At 30.7% G+C, this 14,177-nt stretch overlaps 1 protein-coding gene across 2 annotated transcripts; it reads right to left on the bottom strand.

The window, feature by feature from the left end:
• Nucleotides 1–4,585: 4,585 nt before the first annotated feature.
• On the bottom strand, nt 4,586–14,122 carry LOC134720397 (ADP-ribosylarginine hydrolase Tri1-like). 2 transcript variants are annotated; one of them, XM_063582833.1, is made up of 9 exons: nt 13,990–14,122; nt 12,303–12,422; nt 11,474–11,623; nt 10,756–10,899; nt 8,937–9,091; nt 8,404–8,557; nt 7,945–8,103; nt 6,550–6,680; nt 4,586–5,918 (listed from the first exon to the last, which is right to left on the bottom strand). In XM_063582833.1, the coding sequence occupies exons 1-9, from the start codon at nt 14,068–14,070 to the stop codon at nt 5,867–5,869; spliced, it is 1,146 nt and encodes a 381-aa protein (XP_063438903.1). In that variant the 5' UTR covers nt 14,071–14,122; the 3' UTR covers nt 4,586–5,866. The 2 variants fall into 2 exon arrangements, with proteins under 2 accessions (XP_063438903.1, XP_063438904.1); XM_063582834.1 differs by lacking the exon at nt 12,303–12,422 and having other exon boundaries at nt 13,990–14,085.
• Between the last annotated feature and the right edge of the window lie 55 nt (nt 14,123–14,177).

Below are 14,177 nucleotides of genomic sequence, written 5' to 3'. Positions count from 1 at the left end.
TCAAACTCATAGATCAAAAATAAACTAACGCCATGGCAAAAAATAAAAGAGAAACAGACAAATAAAAGCACACAAGACAGAGCATAGAAAACTAAAACTATCAAGCAACATGAACCCCATCAAAAACTGGGGTTGGTTTCAGGTGCTCCAGAAGGGTAAGCAGATCCTGCTCCACATGTGGCACCCATCATGTTGCTCATGTTATTGCAAACATATAGTAAATAGTCTAACTGGTAGGTCACATTCATGAAAAGGGAAGGGGATTGTAGTTACGACATACAGAACATTTCAGATATCATCTTTAAATGGTTATTCCATAACGGTCAACCAACTCATGATGTCATCAGTAAAATTTACAGAGTCAGATGGATGATTTCAACTTCACCATATGGCACTCTTGGTTCAAAAGCTTCCTTGCATAATCCATCACATTCCAAGAAAATTTTCTCTGATATTATTATTATAAAAATTTGGCAATCTTCACTGGCAGATCACAGGCACTTGTCTCAAATTTTTTTTTCCTATATAGGAATTTTTTTTTTGAGACAAGTGCCTGTGTGGCAGATCTAGAAATTTACATAAGTGGGGGCACACTGACTGCCTAAGAGGGGGCCTGTTCCAGTCATTCCCTATATAAGCAACTCCAAAAAAGGGGGGACCCCTTAATCCGCCTCTGATCTTTTCACTGAATTCTATTTAACATTTTTCTACAAAATTCAGATTTCAGATGCAAATTGATATATAATCATATGGTAAAGCAAAGCATCTGAGCGATTGTTGGCCTTTTATTGCAATGCCTTGTAAGATTTGTCAAGTTTTATTTTTAAAATTACATCTGTAATACACTCCACTGTATTGAACTTATTTTTGTGGGATTTTGATCCTATAGATGCATTTATCTGACAATAAAAATTGTTAAGCATAAGGATGGTCAGAGTCACCTCCTTGTAATAATTTGTATAGAACTCTTCTGTATGCATCCTGTCACTAAGGTAACTAAGTACATGACTGTAGGTCACTTATTATCGGAGGTCCTCTAATAGAAACCCTCAACCTAATTGGGTAGAACTAACAATAGGTGACCTCTATTAAGAATAGTTCTGGAATTTTCTACTGTTGTCCTCTTGTAAATCTACAAAAAATGCTCAGGCATATTTTTCAATGTCTACACCAATCCTTCGGAAAGTTTTTAAATGTATATATGAATATTCTAGAAAGTCTTCTAGGTTGTTAACACTAAGAATTGATTGCACAGTACCTGCCAGGTAGTGTCTTTTCAATGCCAGCTCTCAATTCATAAAGCAATTTGAGCTTCACAGTCGTCAGAATTGAAGAAGATCAGCCAACAAGGAGACCAAAACATAAACAAGAGGCTCCCAAGAGCATAAGTCATGATCCTGGAAAATTTATGTATGGGCTTGCTTAAATGAATTGTTTGTGGTTTTATGTATACAGGTATTAATGTGTGTTTGTAAGAAATAAGTATATGTGGTATGAGGTCATTCTCGAGGTCCTGAAAAAATAAGTCTGCACCGCACATAAAAGACATTGACATAAAAGGCAACAAAATGTTCCATGAAAAACTAGGCTAGAATGAAATATGAAGCCTGAAACCAAAATGAATAAGTAATGGTGCTAGAACTTGGCCAAGTAGCATAGACAACAAAAAGAAAGCCGTATAAATAGTCCTTTATTCCTTTAGTGTAAATGTAAAAAGAGTAATCATAAGCATGAGAAGCATGTTAAATACAAACAGTGACAGTATGTAAAAGCAAAATTATATTGTTTGAAAAAAAATATGCAATTATAGATGTGTCCTAACAAAGTCTTCAACATCTTTTTTTTTGTGATAATTTTGGTCCATACCATTCTAGTTAAAATGAGTTAGAAGTGTTATTATTTTGTTTAAAATACTGCACTTTCTAATAAAAGTAAATTGTATTGAAAAACAATAACCTTTTGTGAAAATCCATTGTTAAATTAATGTCTAACTACTCTTTTCAACAAAACATATTAAAAAAGGAAAATCTAATATCCTAAATATAAAAGCACCATATAAATTCAGAACCAAGATTTATAACACATTGAGTAAATCATATTGCTTTATATTTAACAATAAAATGCATTCTAAAATATTCAATTCAATTCAAAAAAATATCTATATATTTTAGAATGTCAAAAACAGCACCAATACTGTAAAAATGGTCTAAAAAATATGTTTCTTTCCTTTCACTTGAAGGTCAAGTCAATCATATTCAAGTGTTAAAAGGAAAAAAAAATCATTTACAAGAAAGGATTATTACAGTAAATTTTATCTAGTTTTCATAAAGAGCTGTTTAATAGCACCAGAGTTTACAAAACATGTGAATAAGTGTTTCATTTCAACAAGTTATTAAAACTGCTTAGAAATCAATCTTAAGACATAACACATCTTGCATTGGTAAACAGCTATAGTTGATTACACATATTTCAATTCAATCTATTTGGATTTTATGTTCAAGAAATTGCTGTTTAATAGACAAGAATTCTTTTCAAAATTTGGTTCTGTCAAAATGATTCGATTTTTTTGCAGAGGAATGAACTTAGTATAATTATCAATTATTATGAAACCATGGCTAAATCAAAATGAAGTACTTTGAATTCAATAATAACAGGCTATTATTTGAACTTGGAATTATTTTTAATTATGGAATTTGCATAACTTCTTATGTTAATTTTTAATAAATTCCATGTTTATTTTGTATCATGATCTGTTGAGCGGTTAATAACACTTTCCATACAATGTATTTTGGTTAGAAAGTGTTGTGGCCAGCACAGTACATTCTACTGAAAATATACTATTTTCTTTGTAATAGAAAGTGTTGTGCACAGCACAGAATATTTCAGTACAGAATAATCATGGAATTATTAAAAAAATTCAATAACAAGAAATCAAGTAAATTCCATAATTCAAAATAATTCAAAGTTCAAATAATAGACTGTTAAATTTAATGGAGGGAACATCGACATCATGAGATCTCTAATCACAATTAATATGATGGAGCTTTAGTTTAAAAGTTGAAGGAATATTAATTATGAGGATTAGAAGAAAAAAATTAAGACATATAAAAGGGTAGATAATCCATATTAGGGGAATTAACTTTCATGCTAAATCTGGCACATATAATTGCTTTTAGATCTTCACAAATAAACTGATTTTAGATAAACCACCACCATCATCAAAGTATGTAATTCTATAATTCAATATACTTTACAATAACACATGTTTAATGCAGGTTAAATATTTAATAAGAAAAAGATGATTAAAATTATCATAGCTCTGTTTTTTACAAGCAAACATTAATATCACATTAATCAAATTCAATAATAAAGTTCCTATCATGATTTTTTTCAAACACTTAATCATGAATATCACATAAAACAAGATACTTAGTATGGCTGTATATGTACAAACCATCAATTATTGTTACAAAGTTTTTTTTTAAATGAAGTTGTAACAATTCATATATGTAATTTTGAATGACCTTACCTAATCTAACATGAACATATTATAAAAGTCATATACAAAATCTTAACATGCATACATTGATTATTAAAAAAATATATTTTTGGCATCAGACTGCCAAAATTTGAAACCCTGTGTTTGATGCTTAAAAAAGATTAAGATATATAAGAATACACATGTATATATAATAATTAACAAAAATATACTCATTATATCACAGATTAGTCATTACAATACAATATTTACTGGGAATGTACAAAAGTAGCTTCACTGTGCTTCATAAAACTGTTATCAAAGTAGTTTCATAAAAAAATCTGAACTTAAGATCAAACGAAAAACAAATATGTAAGGGTTCTGTAGAACCCAGTCACAGGCTCAACAAAATTGAGAAACAAATAATAATCATTTTCATCTAGATTCTATTTGGTAGAAATCCAGGATATTTTAAGATTTTAATTATAATTTAATTTTAAAAACTTGGACCAAAGCATGAATGTAATGTTAACTGGCAGAACAACTAAGTCCATTTATCAGTAAAATACAGATAATCAGGACACTTTTTATAAAAAATTTACTTCTCGACACTATCTTATCATCATAATCAAGCTTTAGTTCAAAATGGGTAGAAATCCAGGATAGTTTAAGAAAGTTATTGAAATTTCAAGATCTTTAACCCCATAGTGAATATTTAACCATGCTGTCGCAGGTTCGATGAAAAAGAGTGATCAATCTCAAAAGTTTATTATAACAAACTAACAAACTTACAAATTTTGAAAGTTGGTACATCTATTAAACTTGAAAGTATGCTTCTTTATCATTAAAATCATTGACTTTGGTATGAGGGACACACAGAAGAGTATTTTTTTGGTGTCATAAATTTACAAATATTAAGCAGAAAACTGGATATTTATTATTATTCTATGGAGACCATTTTTTCGTAGATTTCATGAGTACAAGTGAACCATGTAACTAAGTGTTCAACACATGACATATTCTATATAGGCTTGTGTTTAGACTTTGACAAAACCATGAATTTATATAGCCATGAACATGCAAGTTTTTCTTGATCCACAGAAATTGGTATGAACATGCAAGTTTTTCTTGATCCACAGAAATTGGTTCACACAAAAATAAATGAATCCACAGTAACCATCAAATGACACAAATATGAAATGCAAATGCAGATCACCAAAAAAAATTACCAGGTAAAATTTGAACATATTGCACTTAATCAACTACAATATTCATGATTATAATTGCCAAACTTTTAATAATAAAAAATAACTAAAACTTTTAAGAACTATTTACATGATTATAACTCTTTCACATATTGAGAACAGAATTTTAAATGTTTTTTGTTAATCATGTGTATAATACATGGGACCAGTACATAAATTTTAGCTAATATAATTTTTATATATCAGCAGATAGCAGAAAATATTTTAACATTCATACATACTTGATAGTAGATATATCTAAACCTTCATGTAAAATTGTGATTTAATATATGCAGAAATAACTGTGTGTTTTCCAAAATTAACAAATATGTGAGATTAATTAATAACAGGCTATTATATGAACTTGGAATTATTTTTAATTATGGAATTTGCATTATTTCTTGTGTTAGAAATTTTTAATGAATTCCATGATTATTCTGTATCATAATGTTTTGTGCCGCACACAACACTTTCTATTACAAAAAAGATAGCACACTTTCAATAGAATGTATTGTGCAGTGCACAACACTATCTATACAAAGTACACTGTGGGGAAAGTGTTATGCTCCGCTCAAAACATAATACTGTAAATTCAGAAATTATTGTGTGCATTTATTATTGCGATTTTGTCATTTTACACTTGAATGCGATTTTAATTTTTACGATTTTGAGAAAAGTCATGCTTAATTCAGTTAAAATATTACAAAATGCGAGTTTTAATTATTGCGTTCACAACTCAGTCGCATTATTCGCAATAATAAAAACCTCGCAATAATTTCTGAATTTACAGTAATACAAAATAAACATGGAATTTATAAAAAAATTCCAACACAAGAAATTATGTTAATTCCATAATTAAAAATAATTCCAAGTTCAAATAATAGCCTGTTTAATGCAATTTCCATACGGGAAAAGATATACATCCTAGAATAAATTTTAAATGAATGCAATTTCAACCTGTTGCAATATTTGCATTTACATAAAAAAAAAATAACAAGAATTTTCTGCATGAGCATTTATGGTAAAGGCATTGTACTGTTCACAACATTCAATTTACTTATCTATAAATAACTGTTTTTCTTATATAATACTTTGTTTTAATACTTCCTGGTTTCAATAAGAGTTATACTAATATCATAAGCTGTCATAATGTTGTCTCTTTTGTTGTACGTCTTCCTTCCAATATATCAAAATACCTGCAAAATAATTCACAAATATTAAGATTCTTACAATACATGGTAAAGTGATACTATATTTCTTAAATGTGATACTATATGAATTGGTTTTCTTATATAGATTATTATGGGTGTACATGTGAGTCAATAGATTTTAGTTACAAGATGGTTTTTCGTATTTCCAGGTTTACCAGGATGTTAAATAAAAGTCTGGGTAGAACACTGCATCAAAGTGACATCTGGATTGGTTGATAGCAAAAATAGCATGAATTTGTTCTAAAAAAGGTTCATAAATATAACTTAGTAACATCAATTCTATGCATGAAACTTATTTTAAATATTTTTGTCTGATTGCTTGTTGCATGTTTAATGTGACTTTTTTTGAAAAAATATTTCATGCATGTTCAGGACATATACATCTCTGTTTGCTGAGTTTAAGATCATGATGCTGAAGGATAGCGAAGATTCACAATTCTTTTCAATATCTAATAAAATACAATAGCATGTAATGTCATGTAATTTTAAGAAATAAATGGATTTTTGAAGTAATAACTTCAAAAGCATCAAACAATCACATGTGAAAATAGAGTATTCAAATACTTGTCAAATAACTAAATGATACATTTGCTATTCAATAAGATGTCCTCCTTACCTGTCTAACAAATTATCCAGCCACAATCTGTTACCCAATTGATCTATCCATGTCCTGGGAATGGCCTGTATGCCTAGTTTACATCCTAACAGAGCACCAGCTACTGCAGCATTTGCATCAGCATCCCCTCCCTGAAGATTAATCATAAAATGTAAAAAAAAAAAACAGACTTAGTTTTAACAAATTATCCAAATATATAAATAGTGCAAAAGCATAAAATGCTATTAGTTATTTTACCATGTAAATATATAGGACTCATGTTGCAAAAGAGCTAATTTGGAGCTTTGTAAATCTATTAAATGCTATACTGTGAAAGTACTTTAATTTGTGGATATCAATTTTCGTGGTTTGAGCAATATTTACATGTTCGTGGGGTTTTAAATTCGTGGATTTTTATTTGTCTTGAGAAAAAAAAATTATACGAAAGAAGGTTACAAATAGTCTGGATTGAAGGCAATTGCAAAGTAAACATTGACCGTGTAAATCGTAGTGATAACACTAATTAACCCATGATAAAGTGATCAACGGTTAAAGGACCACCAAATTAAAGGTGTTAATGAGGCCATAAACATGTCACCTTAAGAAAACAGTAATATAAACAAATGCCATAAACGTAAATTGAATTGTCAAATATTTCTTATTAAAATCAAGCCCAGCATGAAATTATTATTTCCCATATGTACCAGAACAATGAGGATATCAAATGAACACTTTTTCATACTAGCGTATCAATACCGATAATCTGACTTTTATCGATCAAATATTTTTTATGAGAATTTAAAGATCAAAAGTTGTGCAGTTTAGGTTATTAAAGATTAAATGGGTATAATCCTGCATGCGGTTGTAGTTCTGTGACTGCCATTAAATTATTCTCAGATTTGGTGTTATTCAATATATTCTCTAGATCATATCAGTATTCAAACCTTCCGATGGGGATCTGTCCGTGTCTTGATTTGGACAATGGTTTTATTATTTCGTTGGACACTTAAATTCGTGGATGAAGTCGTCCACGAAAACCACGAAAATTGGTACCCCACGAATAAAAGTACTTTCACAGTATATTAAAAAAAAAATATGGACTGTTAGCTTTCAAATTTTCAAAAATATGTATTCAATTGTATCATTCAAAATAGGTATTCAATTGTAAATGTATAGATTATACCACTGAATCTAGTGCTATATTATTGTCTCACCTCAAGACTAACTTAGACGCCTCAACTTTTCAAATTTCAAAAGTGAGGCTTGCCAATAAAAGCGTTTCAAATATTTACATATTTTATGAGATTGTCAAGAGAGGAACAGCTGGAAAGGAGAAATAATGAATTCTTCCACATTTAATGTGTTTAGGTGTATAGTATTCTCTTCCAATCAATATATAATTACCCAGATACATACCTCCATAACAATATCCTGTATAGCCTGTCTAAAATCTTTCTGTCTGAGTCCCCACATTGCTGCTCCTAAAGTTTTATAGGTGTAATTGGACTTACATTGCTCATCTAACTCCAAGGCTTTTAATGTCTCACAAAACATGTACTTTTTGAGTTCTTTCACCTAGAATTACAAACAGGTGTCCAATTACAAGTAGTACATGCAAATACTAATCAAAACAGATTAAATATATAAAGAATTGTTTTCATATGTTATTAAATTCCTGAATAGAAAAATACTGAGATTTTTATCAGATGCCAGTGTGACCACTGATTAAAGCAAATGCCACCAATTAAAACCCTTTGTAACTTTCTTATCTTACATTCAGGTAATAAAATCATAGAAACACAGATCAACATACAGTATATCCAGCCAACCCTGAATAAAATCATCACCACTCACTACTCTGTCTAGTATTTTTACCTGATCATATGATGGGAGAAGCGGTGAGGCATATCTGAAAGCTTCCTCAGTTACTCCTGTTAAATTGTAGCTCCCATCTTTCTTTATGTGACGTTCATTTCTCTGCAGTAATAATGACATTACAGTAGTCACTGCAACACAGGAAGCATGGCACCTGAAATATGTATTATAACTTAAAAGCTTTAAATTTTTCATACAATGTCATTACAAAAACTACTGTAAGCATAAACTTTAACCTGAAGTGGACAGACTGACAGACAAACAAATGTACAGATCAGAAACATAATTCCCATAAATGGGGCATTAAAATATATTGATGAGGACATTATACCATATATCATGTTGACGGGTCATTTTTATAAGAGTCATATTTGAGGTTCTTTTATGCTTTAGAGCAAACAGTTACTTATATATAATTCAAAGTCTGATTTTAGGATAAACAGTTTCGCAGTAGTGACTGAGAATCATAAAACTGTATTTTTTTCATAGATTGATGCAATAACAAAATGAAATTAATCGAAAGAAATACCTACCTTGGATCTGAGTGTGTTGTGTTACATATATCTAGGGTATGCTTGATAACCTGACCAAAGTTATTATAATGATGAAATCCTAGTACAGAGGTACGAGCTACAGCAGCATTTGTGGCAGACTTATTCCTGGAATCTCGCCATACTATTTCAGCAGCCTTTAGTTGAAAAAGAAACAAATATTATTATGATATGTATGTTTAAAAGAATGCGTTTCTTAACAATGAATTATCAAAATTTGGTATAAGGCTGTTCAAGACCGGATGTATACCAAATATCTATGACTTACCATCAGCATAATTAGTGCTTATATTAACTTAATATCACAAGATTTAAACATGTAAACTAATCCTAAGTTTCAGAATCAATAGACCACGACTAAGGAGGCTGCTCAGGCTAAATGATTGCCATTAACCCTTTCGCCGACGAGTCCCGCTTTACCGGGATTCACGCTTCAGACAGGTGACGATGAGTCCCGTTTTACAGGGATCGGAATACCTCTTTTATATTTCCCGCTTAAACAGTGCAAACATGAGTTATCTTTCTTTGGTGAAAACCCCGGATGAAAGTGTAAACATGGCGCTTCCTCTTGTTGAAAATCGTGTCAAAATCAGAGGAAATTTACGGAATTTACGAGAATTTGAAATGAGGGAACATTTTTTTTGAAAGAATATGGAAGAATTGAAGCCAAACTAGTAAACTTTTTGACACAAACTGTCGTTTTATGTACAAAACACGTGGAATGGACATCGATCAGTGTGAGGAATTTGTACAGCCTCATAAAATTTTCAAAATTTTGCCGTTTTGGGTTAAAAAAAAATCGATCTGGGGTGAAAAAGCCGAATTTTGAGAATTTCACTTGGAAAATGCAGAAAATTTGAAAATTTGAATATTTTATGAAGAATAAAATGTCAAAACATGAACAAAACTGAAAATGGTGTTATTGAATGAAATAAATACACAAATAATTATAAACAAGTTTTTATTGACAATTATTATGAAGATCTCCCACTTGAGTAATAGTAGCCTGGGTCTCAGAGTAGCTTCTGTCAGGGCAGCAATCGGTGAAAGGGTTAAAATGTGATGTGCCTATGCTAATACAAAGTTGCATACCAAGTATTATTGATTTACCACAACCATGACAACTTGGCACAAGAGGTTCACCTTCAACTGACACAAATCAATACAATGTTCAAGGTGCTGATGTGGCAGCACACAGCATGCCAAACTCTTAACTTTGATACTTTATAGAGACAAGACAATAAATCCAATAGTATTTCTAAACTTGAAGTAGGTAATTTATACCTTTATTCAATTTAAAATGGTCATTTTAATGTTGAAAAAAACAATTGATAAGGCCATAGAAAAATTTAGGTGTGTTTGCCCTAACCCTGCCTACCCAGAAAATAGCTGCCTACTCAAAATCTTTTATTGTTCTGATGTGAAAAAATATTTTTTTATTGAGATAGGTATGAAGACTAATAAACATCTGATACTTAAACTTCGCTTTGCCAAAAAAGAAAATGCGTTCCTACCTACCCACTGTTTCGATGTTTGGGTAGGGTTTGGGCAAACCAAAATGTTTTTAATAAGAGTGGCCTAAGTCCCTAATATTCATTAACTAAAAAGTGTATATTGTACCATAGGTTGATGTATTCAAGGAAAACCTTGAAACGCTAAAACTGGGTCAATTTATAATTTTGATATTGTAAATCACATTCTTTCATATGGCCTTTCCTAAAACACATATATTTTTACCATGTTTACTATGCTACTCTTCTGAAACAAAACACATTTTTTAGTATTTATCGTTTTGACAAACCTTCTTTGGTTCTTCAGAAAACTGTGGATGTGATATCACAGATTTAACTTGTGGACAGGTTCCTAGACCACAAACATCATTCAGTTCAGGAAATCCTTTCTCGTTCCATTCCATCAATTTTCTTGAGAAATCTAATGGGTCAACCTAGTAAAACATTCAGATTCATATATAATTGGGTGCATTAATAGAAAAATCACATCTTCTGTTCACCCGCTATGAATAAGAATATAGAAATATATGAATTACAGGTTTCTCAACTGACAATGACTTACATAATTCCCATCATAAAAATTGCACAAGCACATCAGATGAAATCATGGTATCTTCTCACTATTTCTACCAAAATATTTCCTGTGTCACCCTCTTCAATGAGTTATTCCCTTCCATTTATTACTGAAATTTTGTATTTTTATAATTTGGACAAATTTTTATATATAGATACAATGTATATGAGAGAAAATATTTTTGTCCATATTTTATGATTTTTTTTATGGAATCATAAAATTTGAATAGTAAAAGTAAGCTTAAGATCCTATGTAGATTATCAATTATTTAAATATGCTTTCAATTTAATGTGGCACTATCTAGTGATCTATGTGATAATTAAACAAGAATTATGCATAATAGTTTAGATTTTTTTTGGCTGACAAGGACAAATTAGCCACTGAATGTATAAAAAAAAACCTTGTTAATGAACATGATAAACCGTGTTATATACCTCTCCATTTTTACTTAAAATAGACTGCAAAATCAGTAACATATGGTCCGATTCTTCTGTCCAGTCACCAATAGTCCACTTCCTTCTGTGTACATCTGGTAATATTTTCTTGTGGACATATTCTAACTTGTTGTGAACTTCTTTATATTTCTGAAATTAAATATTTTAGAACATATTATAAGGAAGGTAATTTAGTGTCATTGTGACCAATATTTGTCTTACTGCATATTTTTCAAGTACATTGTAAATGAAAAAATCCCCCTTCTCTAAAATTACTTATTTATCAAATTAAGACAGAATTTTTTGTTGCACAATATAGCTGACATCTTATAAAATAAAAAGTGTATTTGTCTATAATGTGAAATTTATTCCTACTTCTTGACAGTGACTCGACTAACTGCAATTTAAAGCATGACTTATTGTATCATATGGTCCTCTGTATGGCATTTAAAAAAAAGTATGCTTACATTGGAGATACTTTTGTTTAGTTGGTTTGCTGTTTTAGTCTACTTGTCCTATACAAAAAATTCTCCTTTTTTGTTCACAGCAACACATAGCTAACAAACAATAAACATAGTCTTTTTTCCAAATTATCATAAAACAAAATAAAACATAATTTATTTTCCATGCTAATGCCCAACAGTTTTGACTTTTGATCATGTTGATAAAATTATTAAACATGGTAAAGGGTATATACTATTATAGAAAGGTTTGGGATCATTAACAATGATTAATCATTTGAAAAACAATGCTTCAGTGTCACTACATGTGTTCCATATTTAGACCAATAATCTAAAATGGTTAAGGAAAAGATGTTAAAGTATAAAACCTTTTTAGCTTCTTCTTTAGTTAAATTTTCTGTAAGAAGTCCAATAGCATCACCAATACAATGACCATACACAATAGCATAAATCTGGTCATATACTCTGTTCACTTCTTTTCTTAGTGCCTAAAATTATTAATAATATACAAAAAATTCTATGCTACATTTTAAACGATATACATGATAAGTGTACACTTTCTTTTGAATGATTTTGACAATTTTTACTCAAATAGAAAAGATAATTATTGATACCTCTCATGAATACCAGCATTTTTTTTTACCATATCACATTCACAGTAAAATTTTAACCTATTTGATGAGAAAGAAACCCCGAATATGACTGTTTGACAACTTACAGTAAATTCATACCCTCATACCCTTATCTTCTGGTACTTTAATATAAGGCCAATAGATGCAATTTACCCCTCATATAAAAAAAGATGTGGTATGATTGCCAATGAGACATCTGTCCACAAGAGACCAAAATGACACAGAAATTAACTACTTTAGGTCATCGAAAGGCCTTCAACAATGAGCAAAGCCCATACCAAATAGTCAGCAATAAAAGGCACAGAAATCACAATGTAAAACAATTCAAACCAAGAAACTAGCGGCCTTATTTATATAAAAAAATAACAATATGCAATATATAAATAAATGACAACCACAGAATTAAAGGCTCCCAGTGCCTTGGGACAGACACATACATTAATGATCATCTTGGAATGTTGTAATGGCTAATAATGCAATATTTATCTCATATCACTTATAAACAAAGAGAACACACATAATTCAGTGGCAGATCCAGAACTTTTACTAAGGCTTAAGGGGTCACCCTCTAACTGCTGCAGTGATTCCCTATATAAAAAAAAATAATTTTGCCACGAAAAAGGGGGAGCGGGCACTTGGATTTTCCTATAGCTATGAATTCAGGGATCTCCATGGATGAACATTGAACCATGGAGGAACTTTCATCATCATAAAACGTATCTACGCCGTACAGTGTAGCGCGATGTAATGTATTTGATCCATCCACATAAGTATAGGTGAACATGCTTATTCATTGCTTATTTGAATTATATTTATTGGAATTTTCATTAGAAATACTATATAGAAGTATATATATTTTCAATAATTGCCGATTTTAACCCTTCATAGGCCAAGCCCTCATGCCCCTCCATTTCCCTTAGTCGAGAATAACCAATAGCTGTCGCAAAGGTCCCAATGTTTTTTCTTGCTATTTTTTAGAATTGTTATGGAAAACAGCCTGAGGGTTATGCAATTACATGCATTTGATTAAAATTGCTAATAAAATGGCGTCAGGATATAAAAACTTTCATAGTTTTGAACGATGGCGGAAGACAATTGAACGATGGCGCGAGTCATTGGACGAAGGTGCAAAACATTTGAACGATGGCGGGGAGCCATCGTGAAACAGGCCATGGAGATCCCTGGAATTCCTATGATTACATTACCGGAATGTATTGTTTTATCAGCCTGGGGAGAATACTTTACTGAACCTGTAGTCTCTTATGTGTTTTTGTTTAGCTTATAAGTAATGACTTAGGTTATGACCTTATCTGTCAGATCACAAATTGCATATGTGTTAAACATAGATTATTACAGAACTTATGTGACCTAGGCAACCTAAACCTGCAATTTAAAATCTATCAAAGGTGCCAATATAGATTACCCTCGTATAAGGCTGATATTTTCGTTTACATGGAGAGTTTCGTGATTTCAATTTCCCGCGAATGGGCCCAAGTCTATCCATCTTTTAAAATTCTATAGTACTTTACAGACGTAGAATTTAAAGACACAGTGAGAATGTGTATTTATAAAACATCTTGCAAAATCAAAGTGGCTTTTTATTTATTAATT

The sequence above is a fragment of the Mytilus trossulus genome, chromosome 1 (genome assembly GCF_036588685.1).
Source record: "Mytilus trossulus isolate FHL-02 chromosome 1, PNRI_Mtr1.1.1.hap1, whole genome shotgun sequence".
Classification (NCBI taxonomy): Eukaryota; Metazoa; Mollusca; class Bivalvia; order Mytilida; family Mytilidae; genus Mytilus; species Mytilus trossulus.
The sequence above is the reverse complement of the archived record's forward strand: the minus strand, read 5'-3'. Positions and strand labels throughout refer to the sequence as shown.